The sequence below is a fragment of the Meleagris gallopavo genome, chromosome 6 (genome assembly GCF_905368555.1).
Source record: "Meleagris gallopavo chromosome 6, MGAL_WU_HG_1.1, whole genome shotgun sequence".
Taxonomy (NCBI): domain Eukaryota; kingdom Metazoa; phylum Chordata; class Aves; order Galliformes; family Phasianidae; genus Meleagris; species Meleagris gallopavo.
The window spans coordinates 135,403-158,605 of NC_139409.1; the positions used below are offsets into that span (position 1 = coordinate 135,403).

A 23,203-nucleotide genomic window follows, 5' to 3' on the forward strand; every position below is an offset into this window, starting at 1 on the left:
TCACATCAGTCTGCTTGAAAAGAGATCTATTTGTTTAAAAAAACAAATAAACAAACAAAAAAAATCAACAGAAATCAAACCAACCCCAACCCACACAAAAGCAAAAAAGTAAAACTCCACAAAAACAGCCTTTCCACAGCTCCTGCTTGTGCTGCAGAGCAAGGCTGGGAAAGCCTTTCTCCTCCCTTGACCTCACATGCCCTTCAACCACGGCCAGGCTCGGAAGGGGATGGAAAGTGCCAAGTGTTAAGGTGCAGCTCAGCTCTTGATGTTTCCAGTCTCTCAAGTACTGTTGGCCTGTTCCTGCTCAAATAGTGCCATGGCTAAATGTGAGCGGGATGCAAGCCCTTCCAAGTTACTGAGGACACAGCGGTGGTACAACTCCTCACTGAGCCGGGGGTTGCAGCTCCTCAGTGCGTATTTCTGCACTAACCCAGGCTCCACAGCCCGAAATAAGTGCAAACCAGAATAATGGAGGAAGACATCAAATACCTCCATGCTCTCCAGCACTTCATCTCGATCTAGGATATCAGCTGCTAGCTTGGTACGCGCTGTCATATAGTCAGAGTTATAAAAGCAGGCCTCAGCAAAGGAATGTCTGTCAAAATGTCCATCCTTCAGGAAGTCAGTGCTGGAGGAAGCAGTCTGCTCACCACGGTATACCAGTGCAGGGTTGAACTCTTGAAAGTGCACTGGGAAAAAGACCTGCCAGTTGCTGATCGTATTCATGCGGCAGCGGTTCAAGAACTCCATGTTGATTTCTGTCCAGACACTGGCCAAGAAGAACAAGGTGTCCACGGGGTGCTTCTTTGAGACTATATCCATGAGTTTCACTTGTGATGGCACCTCAGTTTTGACACTAATCCAGGGGATTTTAACTTCTGCATAGCGTTTCTCCAGCTCTCCTACCATGGCCTTGACTCCAGCAAATACATCTACCTGGCTGACTCGCTGGGCATCATACGGATGGTAGATGAAAAGCAAAGTCAACAAGGCATTATCGTGTGTGTCCAGTGTGTTCATAGCATACATATCCAGGAAGTTTGACACAAAATCCAAGTCCTGTACGGTCAATGGAAGCACCAGTTGCACACGTGTGGCCTCTGTTACATACGGCATGGGAATAATTTCTACCTTACTTAAGGGCCGCACTAAGCTCACTCGTTTAACTAGAACATGACTGTGGCCCTTTTGGGTCACTGCCTCCAGCAGCAGGTCCAGCGTGTATTCCATTCCTCGGGTGGGGTCAAAGCGCCGGTAGCCATTCAGCAACTGCCGCTTGCTGAACCGGAGCAAGGGCTGGTAGTGGCTGTTAAGGTGCTCAAGTGCTGACTCAATGATGTCACTGACGTCTGCTTTGCTGGCTCCAGAGAGCTCACACTTGGGGGAGCCATCAAGGCAGGAGAAGAGGTGCTGCTCAGTGAAGTAGTCCCAGCTGATTACCTCAAAACGCGACTTTGGAAGAAACGGAGAATTAATCCCCACAGGCCACGTCAAGCTTGCCTCGCCCGCAGGAGTCAGCGACGTCAGATTCCTGATCTGCATCTGTGCAAAGAGAACACACTGACTGCTCACCGACACTTTCTCAAAGGTACCATCCACGTCCCGCTCAGACCTGCTTCACCATTTAGAGCTGGTAGTGTCACACCAGAAGCTTTTGACTGCATGGTATCAGAGTGCTAAGTCTGAGACACGGGACTACCTCTTGTGTTTGGCTGATGGTCATATACAAATAGAAACAGTACCCTTCTATGACAAAGTTGAAGGAAAAGGAAACTCGTTTGGACAATAGTTTTTGCAGATTTCCCTTGCCACATACCTGCAGTTCCTGGATCTCCTGGTAGGCTCTCTCCAGCTGGATCCTGCTGAAGCGCTTGTGCAGCCGGTACATCAGCATCATGTCAGAAACAGGGTGCACAGCAATAGCTGCTTGGAACTCCTCTTCCTCCTCCTTCTCTGGATCAGCATTTTTAGCCAGTTCATATGTATGGTAATACTGACCCTGAAGAGGACAAAAGCCAGGAAGACTGGTATGGAATGCTGCCATTCACAGTGAAGCCTTCCCTCACCCCAGACATGCATCCTCTCCTCCCTCTAAGCTGACTGCAGGACCCAGAGGTAAGAACACAACACAACAGTTCTCATTCCAAATGCTACCTCTATATACTACGAGCCTGTTTACTTAGTCCTGCCATACAAGACAACTCTCTCCTCCTCTATCTTGCATCAGAATCAAGCAGAAAAGCCCTTTTGCTGCACAGCAGGGACTTGTAAGAGCATGAGGTCCATCCAACTTAGCTAACACAAAACCCTCAGGAGAGAGGTAGTACCTGGAGCTGGGACACACAAGCGATGCCAAGGAAATCGATGATGCAACGTCCCAGCCACTCATCCGGGCGCACACTGAGGATCTCGTTGCGGCAGCTGTCCAGGTGTGGATGAAGTTTCAGCAGCAGGCTGCGGGACAGCAGGTAGCCAAAGCCACCATGGCAATAGCGAGCCTGCTCATCTCCCCCAATGAACTCCTCTGCTCGTCCCAGGTAGACGTCCTGGTTAATACTGAGATGTGTCACCAGAGCCTTGACTTGTTCAGCCTGGGCATAGGTGTCATCCTGCATGATGTAGAACCAGTCGTAGTCAGAACCAAAGTGCTGGTGGATGTAGTACATGGTCTCATACATCAGCCAGATGGGTCGCTCATCCCCATGGGCCACCAGCACCATGCCATGAGGCACCTTGGCACTGCGCAGCCCTGTGAAGTACAGCAAGCGTGAGAAGTGATGAGCTATGGTCTTGTTCACAGCCACCGCCAGTGTATTCAGGGTAGCCCTGGAAGTCAGCACTGCCACAAATAGCCTCTCGTGGAATCCCAGCTCTGTCTGGATGTAGCGAGTTCTGTAAAGAAAGGACAGAACCATATCACAAACTACAGGGTGACAGAAACCAAAAGATTACATTAACAGGATGCCAGAACTTCCTAAGTGCTGGCAGAATACCTCTGTAACTGTCCCCAACACCTGGGATAAATCCTTAATTACTGGAACTTAGAAAAGGTGAAGAAATTAACCTTAAAAGTAGAGCTTTAAGACCAGACTCACTAGGAAAAATCCCATTTAATACAAAGCACAAGCTTCCTTCTTGCAGTACTTAAGTCAAACTACCGCAAGTTAAAACAGTAAATTCAGAGCCAACCACTAGCGAGCCACGCACACTGTTACTAACAGCTTAGAACTTCCCCAATGAATAGGGCAGTTAATAATTTTTTAAGAGCCACTTTACACTTACTAGCCACAACTAACAAGAGAGAGAATATTCCCAGCCCTCCTGCAGTATTCTTTTGTTTGTTTGTTTTGAAAAGCTCGCTATCGCTCCCCTTTAAGAGAGCTATCTCAGCATTGCACCATGCTGTTACAACCGATGTTTTTAACACTACGTCACGTATTTCATACAGCGTATCTCAGCTTAAACCCGTTAAATCGTCAGAAGCCACAGAGCTCCGAACACCCGCTGCGCATGACCGCTTTCCTCCAGCAGCAGCCCGCCCACCAAAGAACGGGTTTTACCTGAGCACCTTCTTGTAAGGCTTGTTGGGGTCCCGGTAGTACGGCACGATCCGAGGCCGGAAGTCCTCGTGGCCCGGGCCCGGATCGGCCTCAGCCGCCTCGTGCCGCGCCCCGCCGCGGAGCTCGGCCCGGCCCGCCGCCCCCAGGCACAGCTCCTCGCCGCCGCCCTGGCTCCAGGAGGCGCGCAGCAAGCTGAGGCTGCAGCCCAGGGACAGGCCGAGCACGAGCGGCAGCGCGGGCCGCAGCGCCGCCAGCAGCGCAGCTAAGCGCATGGCGACGGCGGGCACCGCGCTCCGGAGACGACCGCCGTCCCGCTACGGCCGGGCTGCGCTCACGGCGCCGCGGGACATGGCCGGGGCAGCTCGCCCGGCAGCTGAGCGGAGCGGACCCTGCAGGGAGCGTGACGGACTCGGCCCGCGCCGCTCAGCGGCCCCGCGGCGCGGCCGGCTGCGGGCAGGGCGGTGCGGCGGCGCGGAGGCCTCGGACGGGGCCGGCCTGCAGCGCTGAGCCGGAGCGGGGAGCGGGACCCAGCCGATCGCTCTCCCACCGCTGCCACCTCAACCGCCTCATCGCCACCCTCTACGCTTCCGCTTCCGCTTCTTCTTTTCTCTCTATGGTATCGCGGCAGCCGCTCTATCCGCCGGCCGCGTCTCCTCTATGGTAGTGTGAGGCGCGGCTCCAGAGGCACATCCGGGGCGGGGCCCGAGCCGGGCGGCGCGGTGCACGCCGGGACGCGCAGTGCCCTGCCCGGAGCGGCGCGGCCGCCCGGCGTGGGTGACGCTTCGCTCTCCGATTGGCCGCCGCGCCGGGGGGCGGGGCATGCGCACGCGGTAGCGGCTGTCCTGTTGCGACAGAAGGAAAGCGCGGAGCGGCCGGTGCGGGTTGAGCGGCGTGGGGCGGGCCGGGCCGGGCCGGGCCGGGCGCGGCGGGCGGAAGGGCGCCGGGCGGGGATCGGCGCCGCGGGCGGTTCTCGACCCGGCCCGGTGGCGCCGCGTGCTTCGGGGCGGAGCGGGGATCCGAGGCGGGCCGGGGCGGCGCGGCCTAACGGCCTCTCTCCCATCGCAGCCGCTTCTCCCCGCCGCGCCATGCCTTCGGACCTGGCCAAGAAGAAGGCGGCCAAGAAGAAGGAAGCGGCGAAGGCCCGGCAGCGGCCCCGCCGCGCCCCGGAGGAGAACGGTGATGCCGGGACGGAGCCACAGGAGGTTCGGGCACCGGAGGCCAACGGAACGCTGCTGCCAGGTGAGGGGCGGTACTGCCCGGTCCCGGCCTCGCCGCTACGGTTGTAGCCCGGCGGCGCCGCCTGCGTCCCGCGCTCCGGAGCGCCCCGCCGGGGCCGTCTGTGGGCAGCAGCGGGGCCGGACTGCAGCGCACGGGGCCGGCTGTGCCTCCGCAGACGCAGCGCCTGCAGGGGCCGCTCCCCTCTGCGTACCAGCGGGGCTCCGTGATCGCCTGTGCGCGGCTTCGTGCGGCTGTGGCGTCCCCTGGGGTCTCCTTTGGAACTGCCGGCTGAAGGCAGAGCGCTGCCGGCACCCTCAGGCAGGCGCTGTCCCGAGCTCTTGGCACTTGAAGCTCGGCCCCGCCGGTTTCGTGCTGCAGCAGGCGCTGTGTTCCTTTTTTCACTGTTAAAGTCAGCGCTGCTGGGAACCTCCGTCCGTCCGTTTCTCGGGGCTGTGTCTGGTCCACAGGCGCCGAACTCCTGAGGACCGTGGGCGAGGTGAAGCTTATCGGGGCGGCGTTCCGCCTGCCCGGTGACGCGCGGACTGCTGGGCATGTGTTTTCCAGGAGTGAACGCTTCGGGCCAAGCCCGTAGCGCGATGTTTATGAGGCGCTTAGCGCAGGACGCCGGGCGGGCGGAGGCCGTACTGTGGGGATCGCGGCGGAACCCTCTGCCGAGATCCCGGCTCTTGGCCGCCCCCGTGAGCCCGGCGGACCCCCGCCGTCCTGCGCTGCCCGTGCGCCGCTCCCGTGCTGCGGCCGCAGGCGCCGCGTCCCGAGCCGCCGGCTGTGGGCGGAGCCTGGGCGCCCGCCCGGTCCCAGCCCGCCAATCGCTCTCAGTCGTGCTGGGTCATTTGCATGTCGCGCTCCCATTGGTGGAGGCAGGGCGGCGCGGGCCGAGCGCTTTCGGCGCGCTGGGGCTCAGCCGGGTGCGGGGCTGGGCGGCGGGCGGGTCGTGGAGTGGGAAAAAGCGGCTTGTTTACGTCTGCTCCCTGTGCGCTCACCCAGAGCGGAGCTGCATCGCGCCCCCCACCCGGTGCGCTTGCAGTGCTTTCAGAGGGACGTTACGGCGGCGCGGGTTGCGGCGCTCCTCCAGGAGGCAGGCAGGGCTGCGGGGATCTGCCGTGCTGCCCGCGGCGCTGCTGCAGGCGGCCGAGCCCGGCGGCGTTCGTCGCTGCTTAACGCGGGCGGTGTGGGCGGCACGGCTCTGCTCTGCTTGGCTGAGTTCTGGAACGGCCTTGGTGCGCCTTTCTTCCAACGGCAGAGCGTCATCGGGGTGAAGATGCAGCTGTGAGTGCTGCGCAGCGGAGGCGTGCCTCTGTCCGACAGCACGAACAGGCGGCCTGTTGTCTTCTCAGAAGTTGGTGGGGTCTCTTCCGAGGTCGCTGCTTCTCGCTCATCTTTCCTGTTATTTACGTCCTGCCTCAGGTCTCTTGAGGCCAACCGCGTCCTTAAACTAGCGACAAAAGTGCTGAAGCCTTTTCTCCCTCTGTGCACAGAGTCACAGAATGGCTCGCGTTGGAAGGGGCCCCAAGGATGACGAAGCTCCAACCTCCCACCGCAGCAGGGCCGCCAACCTCCACATTTCGTAGCTGCCCAGGGCCCCGTCCAACCTGGCCTTGAAACCTGCAGGTGTTCAGCCGCATAGGGCTGTCCCACCGCTTGGATCCCAGGCCAGCTGCTCTGGCTGCTCCCTGCGCTGCTTTGGTCAGCTCGTGTTTTCAGAGCCCTGTTAGATTGATTGCCGCACCTCCGTCTGCTGAACTGCAGAACTGAACGCTGTTGCTCCAGGCCTCCTCAGTATTTCTGTAGCAGTGGAGATGCTGCTTATTGTTAGAGTCCTGGTCTGATTGGTTTAGGGGCTTATAGCTTCCTGTGTGTTTGTGAGTCAGCAACTCTTCTTCTGATTCTTCTCTCCATACAGAAGTGGATGCTCTTACAAAAGAGCTGGAGGACTTTGAATTAAAGAAGGCTGCTGCTCGTGCTGTGACAGGAGTGCTGGCTTCCCATCCCAACAGCACTGATGTGCACATCATTAACCTCTCGCTGACCTTCCATGGCCAAGAGCTGCTGAGCGATACAAAACTTGAGCTGAATTCTGGGAGGCGATACGGCCTCATTGGACTCAATGGGATCGGTGAGTTGTGGGCCTCCTGGAGCTCAGCGGAGGTTCTGTGATGCTGAGAAGTCAGGCAGATGCGTGGGGTAAATGCTGGAAACCGGAAAAACGGCTGTAGACATGGGTGGGACGTGGCATTGTCATCTCCTGCATTTCTCCATCCATGAGCAATTGCTGGCAGGAGCATGAGGTCGCATCCTGGCTTTGGACTGTGCTTTTGGACTGGTTTCTGTGGAGAGCAGGGTGAGATGCCTGGGATCTGTGAATCCGTCTGATTCCTTTTTGCAGGCTTTGTGTAGCAGTGCCAGTCAACCCAACACTGCTGCTACTGGCTGAACAAATGTCACAGTATGGAGCGGTTGGCAGTGTGTATAATTGCTGGGGGAATAGTGCTGCATATGGAAAGGTGCAGAATATGGGTACAGTTGAAGAAGAACTAGTAAAAGTGATGAGCTGTTTAACTTCCAGGCTCTCTAACGATGAGTATAACGTTTTCCTCTTATTAGAAGTCTTTAGGCTGATGTCCTGGTAACAGATGTTAGATCTGGTTAGACAGCAAGAAGTATGCAGCAAAGATAAACCTGCCTGTATCTGGGCGAGTGCTGAACTGCAGTGGCGCTGCTGTCTCTCTGATTTCTTATGGGCAAAAAGTACAACCTTTCTTGGGTTGTAAAGGGAGAGAATAATGTGATCTGATTGTATCTCATCTGTGGGTTGTTGGTTGTGGTTTGTTTTTTTTTTTTGTGGCATATCTTACTGAATCCAGCAGATAACTGTGGAGTGTCTGTCTGCACACAGGGAAATCCATGCTTTTGTCAGCTATTGGGAAACGAGAAGTGCCCATTCCAGAGCACATCGACATCTATCACCTGACCCGAGAGATGCCTCCCAGTGACAAGACCCCTCTACAGTGTGTGATGGAGGTGGATACAGAGAGGTCCATGTTAGAACGAGAAGCAGAGCGTCTGGCTCACGAAGATGGTAAAGCTTGTCAGAGTCCCTGTGGACAAGGGGCACTTAGTCCACTTTCCCTTCCCGTTGAAGAAAAGGTCTTACCTGGGTTCCTTGGCAGTTTTTACAGTACCTCTTTCTCCCAGCTGCCCTGTGCTAGTTGAAAAGTCCTGTAGGATTCCACTTCTTTAGACAATAATCCTATGCAGCTGCTTAAGAAGTATCTAAGGCATGCGAGCGGAGAGGTCAGAGTAGTGGTGAAGCAGATGGACTTTGAACTTCCTCAGTTGTACGTATGCAGCTGAGAGCCCGTTATTGTTAGAAGTGCTGACAGGCAGGCTCTTTTTCAGCGGAGTGTGAGAAACTCATGGAGTTGTATGAACGTCTGGAGGAGCTGGACGCTGACAAGGCAGAAGCGCGGGCCTCCCGTATCCTACACGGCTTGGGGTTTACGCCAGCCATGCAGAGGAAGAAGCTGAAGGACTTTAGTGGTGGCTGGAGGATGAGGGTGGCTCTTGCCAGGTGAGTGGTACGGTGCCTGCTGCCTCCTGGGAGGATGCCTGTCTGTTCCTCAAGCTCAAAGCCACGTAACAGTTCCAAGAACTTGGAGCAGAGCTCGGAGGCTTTGGGTACCGACATTCACCTTATGCTGTCATCTTCCCTCTCCCTTTAGAGCCCTCTTCATTCGGCCATTCATGCTACTGCTAGATGAACCCACAAACCACCTTGACCTGGATGCCTGCGTGTGGTTGGAAGAAGAACTGAAAACGTAAGCGTGGAGAAGTGTGCAGCTTCCATGGGTTGTGGTTTTCTGCACAAACATCTTGTCAGCACGTGAAGCAAGTGCTACAGAAATACCAGTTATACCCCCACGTAGCTTGCTGCTATGTGGTTTTTACAGAGGGGGTTCTTGACACAAGGGCAATGATTTCAAGACAAGCCAGTCTCTTTCTAGTGAAGAAATAAGTACTGGTTTATACTTACCTACTGGTTAAACCTACTTCCTGAAGGCCAGGAGCAGGCCCTGGCAGCTCCTCTACAGGTGCTGTGTCCTCTGCCATAGTGTGAGCTTTCCAGACCTGGCTTACAGCTCAACTTTCTGCGTATTGTTTTTCTGTTTTCTGTAGTGTCTGAGTCTCAGTTTCATCTTGTTATGGTATATCAAGGTAACTGGGTTTTGTAAACAAAGTTAAAATGTTAACGATTGGTTAAAATGTTTAGGAATGGCCATGAAATTTGATATCTGAGTTGTGCATTAAAAACATTGTGAATGCAAGCATGTGAGAAGGGCTTTTCTTTTGCAGAGGTTATTCCATCAGCTCTGTCGGTTGAACCTTTTGCATGTCTTTGATAAATCAGATGTTTTAGGAAAGTGTTCAGAACCTCTCTGTTTGGGAGGATGCATTTACCAGTCATCGCACAGACTTGGAGTCTGTCTTAGTGTACCTAAAGGATAGTAGTCTGTAACAAGACAAACATGAGAAGCAAAGGTTGAAATTTCTAAGAAGTGTAGTATCAGTGGAGTTCTGCATCAGTAGCACTGCTAATCCAGCACACAGGTAGCCAACTTTTAACTCTTCATGAGTATGGGGGAGGAGTGTTATACAGTGGAGGGCATCTTACTTACAAAGCTGGATGTAACCACTTACTGCAAAATTCCTGAAGCATCTCTAAGGCTGTTATCTTTTTGTTCTTCGTTTGACTGTAGACAGAAGAGGTCTGGTACACATAAATCCTTTGTCACCATCAGGGCCAATGAGCAGTTCTTTTTGTTCTGTGGTGTCACAGGTTCAAGCGGATCCTTGTGCTGATATCCCACTCCCAGGACTTCTTGAATGGCATCTGCACCAACATAATCCACATGCATAACCGCAAACTGAAGTACTACACGGTGAGTGAGCGGTGTTCCGTGCAGTAACAAAAACAGGGATGCCGTCCTCTGGGGTGTGTCTGATGTTCTGTGGTCCATCTCTTCAGGGCAATTATGACCAGTATGTCAAAACTCGCTTGGAACTGGAAGAAAATCAAATGAAGCGTTTCCACTGGGAACAAGATCAGATTGCCCACATGAAGGTATGTGCCTGCCTGCACGGACATCCTTCTGCCCGTGCCTGTGGCAGCCCTGTTCCACCTCAGCCGTTTTGTCATGGCTTTTGGCTAACTCTGTATTTTGTTGCAGAATTATATTGCACGATTTGGTCATGGTAGTGCAAAGCTGGCCAGGCAAGCTCAGAGCAAGGAGAAGACCCTTCAAAAAATGATGGCTTCTGGCTTGACGGAGAGAGTGGTAAATGATAAGGTGAGATCTCTACCAGGATTGCATCTAGGGATCAGTATAGGAAACTTGGGCTGACACAGCAGAAAGAAAGAATGGAATCCCCTTCTTCATGCCAGAAGGTTATATTTACTGAAGTTAGCTTAGTGTTGAAGAGTTAAAGAGGAGAATTAATTTTTTCCAGTTGAGAGAAAGGGATTTGTGATACCAGTAGGGGCTCTTTTGCAGATGTGGAAATCAGTGTCTAAAAAATTGGAGATCTGGGAAGATGCTTAGAGTAACTCCTGCTTATTTGAAGAGTTCAAACCCCCAGTTGCTTCAAGGGGAAAGAAATACGGAATTGTTTGCCAGCAGATGAGCTTGCATGAGTTGTTACAGGACTCTTAGAAAGGCTGTGTTTTGTTACTTTGGTTTGAAGATGATGCCTGTAGTGAGGCATGGTTGTACTGGAATAACAGGGCTACCTTGTGCTCCAGGTTGTCTAACAAGTGGATGTTCTTTCTTGACAGACTTTGTCATTCTATTTCCCACCCTGTGGAAAAATCCCTCCTCCTGTCATCATGGTGCAGAACGTCAGCTTCAAATACACAAAGGATGGTGTAAGTATAGAATGTGTGCATGGCTCGTGTGAAAATCATGTGCATCTGTGCCTCGTTTGGAGGTGTGAGGCTTTTGGAATCAGACTTCTTGGCAGTGTTGATACTGAGTCTGGTGGGGACAGAGCTGTAGTTACATGGAGATTCTGGGTAATAGTGGAAAGGCATATTGTGTATAATGATTTATGTGGCTTGCAGCCATGGATCTATAACAACCTGGAGTTTGGGATTGACCTGGATACCCGTGTTGCTCTTGTTGGACCCAATGGAGCTGGAAAGTCAACACTGCTGAAACTGCTCACAGGAGAGGTATGCTTACAGCATGGTCTTCCCTGTTTTGGCCCTTTATTCTTTGGGTAGTCTTCAGTGGGTCAGCACTTGTTTACCACGGTACTCCATCAGACTTTAGAATTTCCAAAGGGCTTTCTCTGTCCATGTATTCAGACTGCATCTTCTGTACTGGGGAGGAGATAGATAGATAGATTCTGTTCATTCTGGCATAGAGTGAAAGGAGGGATTTCATGGTGAAATAACTTTTATCTTCCCCTTCTAGTTGCTGCCCACAGATGGGATGATTCGCAAGCATTCACATGTGAAGATCGGTAGATACCACCAGGTACTCCCTGTGGCAACATCAGGAACATGAAATACTGGGGAAAAAGCTGCCAAGAATGAGGAATGTTTATCCTCTACTCCTCTTCTAAGGCCCATCTTGCTGCTGTTCTTCTGTGCCTTGAGCTTGGGGAGGAAATTGTTCTGCTGGCAGAATGGGCTCTACCCAATGTGCTTGTCCCGAAAAGAGGCTTGATGTGGTTCTTTCTGTTTAGCCTCTCACTTTGTACAGGAGAGATGGTTGCCTTGTGCTTGATACTGAACAAGTCTGTTATTCTGAAGCAGTACACTGCTCCTGGAAAGGAGACTCCTTCCCTAACAGTTCAGCACAGTGAATACACTGGGTGTGAGAGTAAAATCTCCTGTGTTCTGCTGCCTAGTTGGTACCAGAGAGAGATAAGGGGGGGAGCTACTTCTGACCAGGAAGTGGGTGGCATGCACAAGCTGAAGCTGGCTCTTCTTCTCTGTCAGCACTTGCAAGAGCAGTTGGATTTAGACCTCTCACCCCTGGAGTACATGATGAAATGCTACCCAGAAATCAAAGAGAAGGAGGAGATGAGAAAAATCATTGGCAGATATGGTCTGACAGGAAAACAGCAGGTGAGTGTAAGCTGTTGACGTTTCTTTACTCATTGGGGACGTAGAACTACTGCATTTTCTGTTGCTGTAATGAGGTCTGTCCGTGCGATGCAGTATGGAGCATGGCATGTCACAGCATCTGAATGCTTTTTCCATCTCCACTTTTAAAATTGGAGGAAAATAACTCATGGCTTACAGGAACTTTGTTGTTTTAACTTCAGCTGGGATGGAATTGTTTTCTTCAGAGGCCTGGTATGATGTGGTGTTTTGGTTCTAGGAGAAAAACAACGTTGTGAACACTATGATGTTCGTAGTTGCTGCTAAGCGCTGTTGTACAGAGCCAAGGCCATTCTCAGCAAAGGGCCCCAGGAGCTGGGAGGGAACAGAATCAGAACAGCTGACTTAAACTGCCAAAGGGATATTCCATAGCATATGACATCAAGCAGAAGGAGTTTTGAAGGGAGTGGGAGTTCATCTCTCTTCAATTTCTTGGGGGCTATCTGGGCATTGGTTGGGGGGATGGTGAGTAATTACTTGTGCATCACTTATTATATACATTTTTTGGTGTATGTATTTGTCATAATTACTATCCTTTTTCTTTTCTCTCAATAAATAGTTTTATCTCAACCCACGAGTTCTGCAAATAACTGTGTAGTGCTCAGCGACCTGCTGAGTTCAACCACATTTCTATTGAAGCAATGTGTTTTTGTGTTGAAGTGGGTGACCCTCCTCGATCTGGGTTGAGAAACAACGACAGGTTGTGGCATAGTGCTAGCTTCAAATATTTTAATTGTAGCTTGAGCTAGCTTGCTTATTTCTGTTTCCGAGGCGAATGCCAGTAGGAGAGGCAAAAGTAAGTTTAGGCTCGTGTCAGGATGGAATGAACAGACAGAGCTCATCAACTGCCCTCTGGACCTCTAACAGAAGTTGGGTCTTGGGGTGGACACCCCTTTTCAGAAGCCCCTGGAATTCCCTTGTTTTGCTGATTAAGGAAGCCTAGTCTAAGTGTACATCTGATGTACCTGTCCTCTCATGCCATGCATCTGCTGCAAACACAGTCTGAGATGTGAATGTTTTCTGATCAGTGTGGCAGTTTAGGAACTGGTGCCGTTCAGCTTCCTTGCAGAGCTGCAAACAGTGTCTTTGTCTGTCAGGTGAGCCCCATCCGGAACCTCTCTGATGGGCAGAAGTGCCGTGTGTGCTTTGCGTGGCTGGCCTGGCAGAATCCCCACATGCTTTTCCTGGATGAGCCCACCAACCACTTGGACATAGAAACAATAGATGCTCTGGCAGATGCTATCAATGACTTTGAAGGAGGAATGATGCTTGTCAGCCACGACTTCAGACTCATCCAGCAGGTAAATAGAGCAGCGAATTTTTGCAAAGCACCTTTCCAACATTCTGAGTAATTAAATCGGGGTTTTCAGCTGACTGCCTGTTCCTTATCCCAGAAAGATATGAGTGAAAAAAGTCATGATTCCTTTGCCATGTTCGTGTCGAATGATTACCCGGCCGTGGAGAACACTTGCAAGAGGAAACAAATACTAATAGTAAAGAAGAAGTTAAATGGAAATCGTGACATGCTGTGGAAGCTCTAGCTAGGTTGTTTGAAACAGTACTGGAATAATTTTAGCAGAGTTTTCTTTATCATTTTGTCTGCACAGGTGAAGGAAGTTGCTTCAGTTGCACATAAATGTCAGTTGCTGATTTATCAGCTATAGATTTGTCAGTAAGTTCAGCTATGATTTTGTTTTTCAGTGCAGCAAATCCAAATAGTTCATGTCAAGAACCACCTTTCTTCAATTCCCAATTTAGCAGGCAGTTAATTTCTACAAACAAACAAAAGAAATGTTGAGGAGTCAAAGACTGTTAGTTCTAAAATCTTGTATCTATTGCTCAGAAAACATCAGATAGCTATTTCTCTGAAGATATTTTTCTTTGGTAATTGAAGTATGAAACCTAGTAGACTGTTTCCTCATCATACTTCAAAGAATAGGTTTTGGTTAATTTTATCACGTTGGTAAAAATTAGAGAACGCTGCAGTATAACCTCTCCTCGCTCTCCTTGTGTGCTCCTTTCAGGTCGCTCAGGAGATCTGGGTCTGCGAGAAGCAGACCATCACCAAGTGGCAAGGTGACATCCTCGCCTACAAGGAGCATCTCAAGTCCAAGCTGGTGGATGAGGATCCGCAGCTCACCAAGAGGACCCACAACGTGTGAGCTCACTGCAGCTGCCAGCTGCTCTCCAGCAGGCTGACAGTGGCCAACTGACTCGCTCACCTGTTGACTGGAGTGGGACTGCTGCTATATGTGGCTGTGTTCTAGGATTGCTGCAATACTGCTTCCCCTTGACTTGCCTTGCACCTCTGTATCTGGACAGATCTCTTCTCTCCTCATCTGGCTTAATTTGGGCAGCCATTTCCCATTTAGATGTCCCATCTGAGCCAGGCCTTGGAATCCAGCGGCCTGTGCTGCGGCAGTTGGGGTGTCTGAGTTGCAGTGATACAGAAGTGGAGACCCTGGCCCAGCTTATCCTGTGTCTTCCTCCCCAATTTCTGCTTCAGTTTAGATACTTCAAACTCCTCTGGCCTCGGTTTGTTTTTAACTATTATTTAACAGTGTAATTACAAGATCTGCCTGGGAATCCATCAGTCAATAAAGAGGGAAGAAGAGTCTCGTTTTGTGAGCTGTGGCAGTTCCTGGGGCATGCTGGGGCTCATCAGCCTATACTGGGCTTCACCAAAGCTCACTGTTACCAAAGTCCTCTTGTTACGACCAGAAATTGTGCTATGTGAGAAGGGGCGAGTACTGAGCTCTGGAGTTGGACACAGCAGAGCAGAATCCACTGATGGAATATTGGGGCTTCCAGGTAATGACAGAAGGGGGAGCAAGCTACACATGCTTTAGTTGTTGTTAATAGATACAGCTTGAAAGGTTCCAAAGATTGGAAAGTAGAGATGAAAAGTAGATCTATAGAATACCAGTGTGTGTGCTCCGCAACAGAGCAGCTTTGATGCATGTTTTTTTCTTTCATCTTGAATTTAATGGGCCTAGTACAAGGCTCTCAATAAATCAGGATTTTTGGGCTATGGATTATTTATTTGTTCCTAACAGGTTTAACTAAATAACATGAATCAGCTGAAGTTAGTTTAACATCTATTTTTGTTCTGAATAACAAATTCTTAGAAAACTTAGTGTTAAAGCTGTACCTTCTGCCAGAGCAACTTGAGTAATTTCTTGAATAAAATATCTTTCCTGTGTATTTTTAAAACGATGAGAATACACTACAAAAACCCATCCTTTATGATCGTGAGTTATCATTTAATTACTACACACGAGAATGGCAGCACGAGGCCATGGGAGGCTCACGTGGCCCAGTGCTGTGTTCCCGGCCTGCAGGAGTTGTGGCTGTACTTGGAGCGCTTTCCAGCTGGCTGCAGCTTTGGCCTTTCAAGCAAAGCATTTCCTTTTATTGAAAGAGACCATCCAAGCTGTGGAGGGCTGCTATGGAGCACTGCATCACCCATGGGAGAAGTGTCGGGGGAGAGCCACAGAACGTCAAAACTTGATGATCATTTTAGTTCTGAGAGGAGATAAAGTGTTCGCTAAGAAAGTAATGCAGGTTAATGTGAATGCTGTTCAAGTTCCTTATATGGAAAAGTCTGAATTGCACTGAAAAGTCATTTAAATGAACAGTAATTTAAAGTCACTACACAGTGCAGTACTTGCAAGTTAACAGAGGTAGTGATGGAGAAAAAGCCACAAGCGAGTAATTAACAGGTTAAGACCTGACTGGTGTCACTGAACTTGAAGCGAGCAGATTAATGAGTGTCTTCATTAGTTCTGCTCTCCAGGCTTTCAGAAGATGTTGGTGAGCTGGAAGGGTGACTGTGAGAATGATGAGGTCTGGAAATCCTGCCCGAGGCTGAAGCTGCTTTTCCTTAGCAGTGACACCACGCTTCAGAGCTGTAGCCATGGGGGCAATAAGAAATGCAGGTTATCATCTTAGACTGAGCTCTCTGAGAACGGTACTCTGGGGAAGACACAGGAATGTGGGGATGGCAGACAGGAGTTGGAGAATTCTTGTAGATGATGCAGCAACTATGAGAGCTCTGTTAGCTGTCTGCTGATGTGAAACAAAAGTTCTGAGTTGCAGAGCAGCTTCTTATTCAAAGTGCAGAGTTTTGCACTTGGGCTGGAGGAATCCCAGGCATCCATACGGACTGGAAGGAGCAGTCCTTGAGAGCAGCCCTGCACAGAAGGACCTGGGGGTCCTGATGGATGAAAAGCTGAACGTGAGCCAGCAGCGTGCCCTTGCGGCTTGGAAAGCAAATGGTGTCCTGGGCTCCATCAGAAGAGGGGTGGCCAGCAGGGACAGGGAGGTGATCATTCCCTTCTGCTCTGCTCTTGTGAGGCCCCATCTGCAGCACTGCGTCCAAATGTGGAGTCCCCAGTACAAGAAAGACAGGGAGCTGTTGGAGAGGGTCCAGAAGAGCCACAAAGATGCTCAGAGGGCTGCAGCAGCTCCCTCCAAAGACAGGCTGAGGGAACTGGGCTTGTTCAGCCTGGAGAAGAGAAGCTGCGGGGTGACCTCAGTGCAGCCTGCAGGACCTCAAGGGAGCCTTAAACAGGAGGGGAGTCAGCTCTTGGAAAGGGGAGATAACAGCAGGACAGGGGAATGGCTGGAAGGTGAGGGAGGGCAGATTTCAGTTGGCTGTCAGGGGGAAGTTGTTTGGTGTGAGAGTGGGGAGGTGCTGGAACAGCTGCCCAGAGAGGCTGTGGATCCCCGTCCATCCCTGGAGGTGTTCAAGGCCAGGTTGGATGGGGCCCTGGGCAGCCTGGGCTGCTGTGAGATGTGGAGGTTGGTGGCCCTGCATTGGTGGGGGGTTGGAACTTCGTGATCCTTGGGGTCCCTTCCAACCCAGCCATTCTGTGATTCTTACTGAACAAACAACGCCGAGAGCCTCCTGTTCAAAGCAAAGTGACTGTAACTGCACTAGAGGTCACAGCACGCTAAGATTTGTTGAATGGAATATAAGTGCATGTTTTAGCAGCCCCATTTTTCATCCTTGGCCTACATCTGTGCAGTGGTGACTGTTCCATGGAAGCAGCTGTGAACGTGACTTGCAGTGGATTGCTGTGCCTGGGCAGTGGCATTCTATGCTGCTTGGGCTGGGGCTTGCTGAACAAGCAGAATCATATCTAGACACACTGAGAAAGCAGTGGCCTGGAGTCTCTGCTTGTTACTCTTGTTTGTAGAATAGAAGTGAAGTTGTCTCATACCACAGCTATGGCCAAAGGTGGCAGATAGAACATCAGGTACAGAGCTGTGGGATTCCCTCATCTCTGTGGTGTGAGTCAATACGTACGTCACAAACAGCACGAGGATGAGTCTGGCCCAGCACACAGCTTCCAGATGGACAAACTCCAGAACATCCAATCTGGTGAAATCACGTGTTACGTACATGGGTGTGAAAGAAAGGAGATGTTAATTCCCTAAAATAGGGAATACAAATGTGACTGTACTGCTCTATCCTTGCCATGTGACATCTTGTGCTCAATCCAAGCAATGCCACCAACAGAGCTTCCTTCTAACTAAGCGTTTTGTCAGAAATGCACTACAAAACTACAAAAACAAACAAACAAACAAACAACAAAACCAAGCATGAACAACTGCCAGTGTCAGACACAGCTGCATCTGTGTCACAGCAGCTAACAGCTCCATTAGCACGGGGGCACATTTGTGTGCTCTGACTGGTGGAAAAGCTGTGCTGGGCACAGCGTGCAGCCCCCACCACAAACAGCATCTCTGCTATTTACAGCTTGGTATATGAGGTGCATGTACCTCAGAATGCCTGTGCTGTACCCAACCAGTGCACAGCCTCTTGCAAAAGAAAAGCGGAGTTGTGGCATGCTCCTTACGCCCAGTGTGAGTCCACCAGCATCTCTTGATGTTGACAGACTGTGCTGAATGTGCTGCTCCCATTCCCAGAAGGACGTGCTGTCCATTATAATCTATGCCCAAGCTCCTCCTTTTCCACAGATGTGCTGCCATGACTGTTCCAGGCCGTCCCAAGTGTTCACTGATATTTCAGTTGCTGGGTACAAGAAGCCCCTCCTAGATCCCATTTGTAGCTGTGACATCGGTAGGGGTGGGCAGTCAGATGCCTCCCTCTGAGCACTGGCCTAGAACAAAGCTGAGCTTGGTGAGATGCTGCAGGCCATGATGACGGTGATGGACGCAGTATGGCTCCCATATTCAGCCCATGGAGTGATTTGCTAAGGATGTGCAGCAGGCAGGACAGCCTGTCCAGGCTGGCTGAGCTGTGGAGGAATGATCTACCTACAGACTTCAGCAAAGCCTTTGACACGGTCTCCCACAGTATTCTGCTGGATAAGCTGGCAGCCCGTGGTTTGGACAGGTACCCTCTTTGCTGGGTAAAGAACTGGCTGGATTGCCCGGCCCAGAGAGCGGTGGAGAATGGAGTTAAATCCAGCTGGCAATAGTTCACAACTGGAGTTCCCCAGGGGTCGGTGCTGCGGCCTGTCCTCTTCAATATCCTTATTGATAGCCTGGATGAAGATATTGAGTGCACCCTCAGTAAATTTGCAGATTACACCAGGTCGGGAGGGAGTGTTGATCTGCTTGGGGGTAGGAAGGCCCTGCAGAGCGATCTGGACAGGCTGGATAGCTGGGCTGAGGACAGTGGGGTGAAGTTCAGCAAGTCCTGCACTTTGGCCACAACAACCCCAAGGCAACACAGCAGGCTTGGGGCAGAATGGCTGAAAGACCGTGGAAAAACCAGACCTGGGAGTGTTGGTTGACACTCAGCTAAACATGAGCTAGCTGTGTGCCCAGGTGGCCAAGAAGGCCGATGGCAGCCTGGCTTGCATCAGAAATAGCGTTGCCAGCAGAGGCAGGGAGGTGATCACCCTGCTGTACCCAGCCCTGCCGAAGCTGCAGCTCGAGTGCTGCGCTCAGTTCTGGGCCCCTCACAGCGGGAAGACATGGAGGCTCTGCAGGGTGTGCAGAGAGGGGCAGCGGAGCTGCGAGGTCAGGAGCGCAGATCTCACGTGGAGCAGCTGAGGGAGCTGGGATTGTTCAGTCTGGAGGAGGCTCAGGGGAGACCTGGTGGCTCTCTACAGCTGCCTGAAAGGAGGTGGTGGTGAGGTGGGGGTCGGCCTCTTCTCCCACGTAACAGCGATATGGTGAGAGGGAACGGCCTGACGCTGTGCCAGGGGAGGCTCAGGCTGGATGTTAGGAACAGTTTCTTCCCTGAAAGGGTGGTCAGGCACAGAAGCAGGCTGCCCAGGGAGGTGGTGGAGTCGCTGTCCCTGGAGTTGTTCAAGAAACGTGGAGATGTTGCAGTGAGGGACCTGGGTTAGTGGGGAAGTGGTGGTAGGTGGACAGGTGGACTGGATGATCTCAGAGGTCTTTTCCAACCTTGGTGGTTCTATGATTCTATGAATGCTGGCTGTTGGGATGCTTATAATGCTGTCACTCCATTAGAAGCCCGCTGTTCCTCCCTCTACTGACCATCCACTGACTGAATCACCTGTTCCGCATCGTAACAGCGGCCCAACACATTTGACTGTGGGAGCAGCGTCTGGAGTGCTCTGATCCACACCCTTCCACTAAAGCAGGAATCCCTTCCTCTAAGCCCCCAGGGAGACTTCTCCGGTACGTCTGCCCACGCGAACAGGGCGCTGCCACTCTAGCCTGTGTCTTTGCCCATGTTACCCTCAAGCTTCTCAGCTCTGAAAGTTCAGTTTGGTCGACAACTTCCAAGCTCCTCACAGGCCAGCTTTCTGCCTGGGGCAATCATTGGGCACAGATGTGCACCCTTGGGGGCTGCACCTGGGGCTGGTGAGGGGCTGTGCCCTCCTATAAAAGCAGCCCAATGGCAGTAAGTGATTGCTCTGTGTGAGCTTGCCTAGGGAGTGGCTGGGATGAGTGCAGAAAGTGGGAAGATGCGTGGTCATGCTTCCTCCTCTGGTGACAAGAAGTCCAAGAGAAAGCCTAAGAGAAAGGAAACTTATTCAGTCTATATCTACAAAGTTCTGAAGCAGGTGAGTAATTATTTCCCTTCTATTAAGGACTGTTTTACATGTGAAGTTAATTCTGCCCATTGCATTTAATCCTATGAAGGAGAAGAAAAGAAAATCTGCTTCTAAATGAACTTGTAAAGAGAGGGTATAGGAGAGCCATGGCTGAATCTAATGTGGGGAGTGGAAAAGGATCTTCCAGTAGGTGATGAGAGAGTTCTAAATCAAAAGAGGTTTCCTAGAATGAACCCCAGTGCATGACTCTGCGTAAGGCAGTAACAGCAGAGTTGCTGGGGCAGGAGCAGCTGCTGCTGGCCTTGTGGATGGGAACTGAAATCTTTTTTTTTTATCTTTCTGGAGGCTGTGAGAGTAGACAACTTCTGTTAGGGAGAGAAGGAAAGACATGTGAGAGGTGGCTGTGACTTGGAGCAGGGTGGCATTTCCCCCCAGCCCTTGCACGTTTGTTTCCCCTGAGGGCCTGTGCAGACTCTCTTATCAGGACATCTCTTTAGGCTAAAGGGACTGGCCACCAATGTGAGACACACAGTCACAACTGTTTCTCCCTGGAGATGCAAGGGGTGGCCCTGTTCTTCTAGGATTAGTGTAGCCCTACTGCCTGTTGGATGGTAGATGTATGTGACGGTGCTTCACTTACACCTTGCAGGTGCACCCTGACACAGGAATCTCCTCCAAGGCCATGAGCATCATGAACTCGTTTGTCAATGACATCTTTGAGCGGCTGGCCGTGGAGGCGTCGCGCCTGGCTCAGTACAACCACCGCTCCACCATCACCAGCAGGGAGGTGCAGACGGCCGTGCGGCTGCTGCTGCCTGGTGAGCTGGCCAAGCACGCCGTGTCCGAAGGCACCAAGGCTGTCACCAAGTACACCAGCAGCAAGTGATGCTGTGTTGCAATAAAGCCTTCCTGCTCTGACTGCACTCTGTCTGTCGTGGTGCTGTGAGGACCGTGTAGCTGCTGTTGGGTGTTTCCGGAGAGGGAAGTGTACAAATTGCTTGCCCTAACCAGAGCAGGAGGGGTGATGGTGTCCAGAAAGGCAAAGTGTGGTTTTAAACTGCTGCCAGCTGCTCTGAGAGGCGTTAAGTGGAACCTGGTCTGCTGGAGGGTGCGTTGGGTGGACCTTAATAGGCAACCCAGAAATCTGCCATAGCTTATCCCACAAGTACTGATTGAATTGTTTTTCACGTGCTCCTCTTTAAGATGTGGAAACCTCAGAAGGGGGAGGGGAAGTGCAGCGGGGAAGCTGGGTAAAAGCCAAGGAAGTTGCTGTGATACCTGAATGTTCTACAGTGTCTTCTGCTGCAGCTCAAATAATTTATGTGGTCTCACCCCAACACGGTGCACAAGGGTGAACTACCCACTGGGCTTGGCAGTTGGCTGCTCTTTAAGGGCTTGTCCTCATCATAAGCATGATGAGCAGATGGGGAAAGCTTGTGCTGATATCAAACTTAGCAGGAGGGAAACTGTAAGTCATATTTTCTATCGAGTTAGTATTGAGGGAGGAAGACTACTTCAGTTTTCTAGAAGCTTAACTGCTGTTCATAGGGTTGGCTTCTGATGAAGGGGAGCCAAAAGCTGATCTGAGAATCAAACCTGGTTCAGAGAAAGCTGCAGTTGGGGTGTTGGTAGGAGGCGTAACAAAAAAGTAGTGCAGATGGCAGATAGAAAATGCTGACTGTCAGCATAAAGCTTAAACTTCTGTAGGTGGTAAATGAATACAGGATTCTCCATACAAAGAACAAAAAAATCATGGGATGACAGAACAAGCAGAAAACGAAGTAAGTCATATTTATTACAGACTTCTATTTAATCAAATCTTGTGGTTTTTAATAAAAAAAAAAACTACAAGAAAAACCCCAAAATGCCTCCTTACCTGCAAGAAAGGTGTCAGAGAGCAGTTAAATGTGGCAAATGCTCCAAGATCAGCATGTCCATAACTTCTGATAAATGCCAGCAGAGCAGTGACCTCCTTGAACATGTGGACAACTGCAGTAACAAAATGTTCTGTAAAGGCTTCTTACTGTACTTCCTTGCTTAGAGAGGAAATGTTCTGTTCTGGGAAAGGATGGTACCATGGCTAGGTGTGGATCAGTTATCCTGGTATCTGTTCCAGCCAAAATAAATACTGCTTTAAGGCTTGCTTGATATTAAACTAAGAGATTGGAACATGTGCAATTAAGTGGTTTATGGAAAGAAGATCTTACCAAATATTGATGGATAATGGCATAAGCTTGTCATCTTTAATTTGTGGTCTGTCTTGGCTTTAATTAGCTCTATGTGTCATCTAGAGCAGCCAGTAGCAGGTGGAGATCTCTTGGCTCTCCGCTTCTCGGAGAGTTAGCACAGATTATTGATGGAGGTTCCTCAACGCAGGCATTGATATTCAGTTTGATGCAGCAATAAAAGCAAACCTGCAAGTAAACTTATAAGAACACAGAAAATGCCTTTAACCTTTAGCTCGCAATTCTGGGGGCAGTTTGACCTGTGTTCATCAGAATTGTTTCAGCAGACTGATGGCCAGATGGTGTTTGAAAGCGATCAGAACAGACAAGAAGAGGCTGCTTGGCTTACGTGCAGAAGGTTGGGATCATTCTGGGAAGACAGAGGAGTTCTTCCACAGTCCTCCAAACTCCTTATTTGTTTCTTGTATTCCTGATCGCAGAAACTTACGTCGTCTTCAAGGTCCCTCCTGCTCTTCCTCAACTGCCTCTTTAGTATGCTGGGCTTCTTTGCACCAGCCCAAATTACCAGAGTAGCCTTCATCCACCTGTAGCAGACGGAGGATGGGCCGAATCCCTCTGTGTCACTTGGGCAGTTTGGGTAGAGTCACCTGGGGCGTAGTGAAGAACCTCTGCCAAGTTGGTGGGACTGGTTGCTCCTATTCCAAGATCTTCCAAAATGGGGATTGGAGCGTCGGGGGGACAGAGCTGAGGCGACAGTATGTGGGGCAGCGCTGGACTTCACGAAGCTCATGACCGATGAATCTCATGAGCTGTGTGCCATGACAGCGCTTGTCCTGGCGTCTGTGGCCTGCGTGCTGTGCAGCTGGGGCTGGGCTGTCTGCAGTGCAGGCTCCCGGGGACACCCAGCGCCCCGAGCGGGTTGGGAGCGTCCGGCCGAACAGCTGGGCTGTGAGCTCCCATTTCAACCTGGGGTGAGCGGTGCCCCTCATTGCGCGGGGCGCGACGTCCTGCTGCTTCCTATGCCGCCCTGTCTGCATCTCGGCAGCG

At 51.1% G+C, this 23,203-nt stretch overlaps 3 protein-coding genes across 4 annotated transcripts; 2 read left to right on the forward strand and 1 right to left on the reverse strand.

The window, feature by feature from the left end:
* Positions 1 to 9: 9 nt before the first annotated feature.
* CHPF2 (chondroitin polymerizing factor 2) lies at positions 10 to 4,157 on the reverse strand. Its single transcript, XM_010707775.4, has 4 exons — positions 3,564 to 4,157; positions 2,331 to 2,895; positions 1,820 to 2,002; positions 10 to 1,545 (listed from the first exon to the last, which is right to left on the reverse strand). The coding sequence occupies exons 1-4, from the start codon at positions 3,833 to 3,835 to the stop codon at positions 283 to 285; spliced, it is 2,283 nt and encodes a 760-aa protein (XP_010706077.2). The 5' UTR covers positions 3,836 to 4,157; the 3' UTR covers positions 10 to 282.
* Positions 4,158 to 4,280: 123 nt separating this feature from the next.
* ABCF2 (ATP binding cassette subfamily F member 2) lies at positions 4,281 to 15,206 on the forward strand. Of its 2 annotated transcripts, XM_085226752.1 has the most exons (15): positions 4,281 to 4,438; positions 4,629 to 4,802; positions 6,703 to 6,915; positions 7,696 to 7,878; positions 8,199 to 8,370; positions 8,522 to 8,617; positions 9,637 to 9,739; positions 9,826 to 9,921; positions 10,028 to 10,147; positions 10,633 to 10,722; positions 10,918 to 11,028; positions 11,273 to 11,335; positions 11,803 to 11,931; positions 13,065 to 13,268; positions 13,992 to 15,206. In XM_085226752.1, exons 2-15 carry the CDS (start codon positions 4,649 to 4,651, stop codon positions 14,127 to 14,129), a joined length of 1,872 nt encoding a protein of 623 aa, XP_085082878.1. In that variant the 5' UTR covers positions 4,281 to 4,438; positions 4,629 to 4,648; the 3' UTR covers positions 14,130 to 15,206. The 2 variants fall into 2 exon arrangements, with proteins under 2 accessions (XP_085082878.1, XP_085082879.1); XM_085226753.1 differs by lacking the exons at positions 13,065 to 13,268; positions 13,992 to 15,206 and adding an exon at positions 12,188 to 13,017.
* A 4,653-nt stretch (positions 15,207 to 19,859) lies between these two features.
* Positions 19,860 to 20,856, forward strand: H2BK1 (H2B.K variant histone 1). The gene is made up of 2 exons (XM_003214251.4): positions 19,860 to 19,979; positions 20,620 to 20,856. Exons 1-2 carry the CDS (start codon positions 19,860 to 19,862, stop codon positions 20,854 to 20,856), a joined length of 357 nt encoding a protein of 118 aa, XP_003214299.2.
* Positions 20,857 to 23,203: the final 2,347 nt, after the last annotated feature.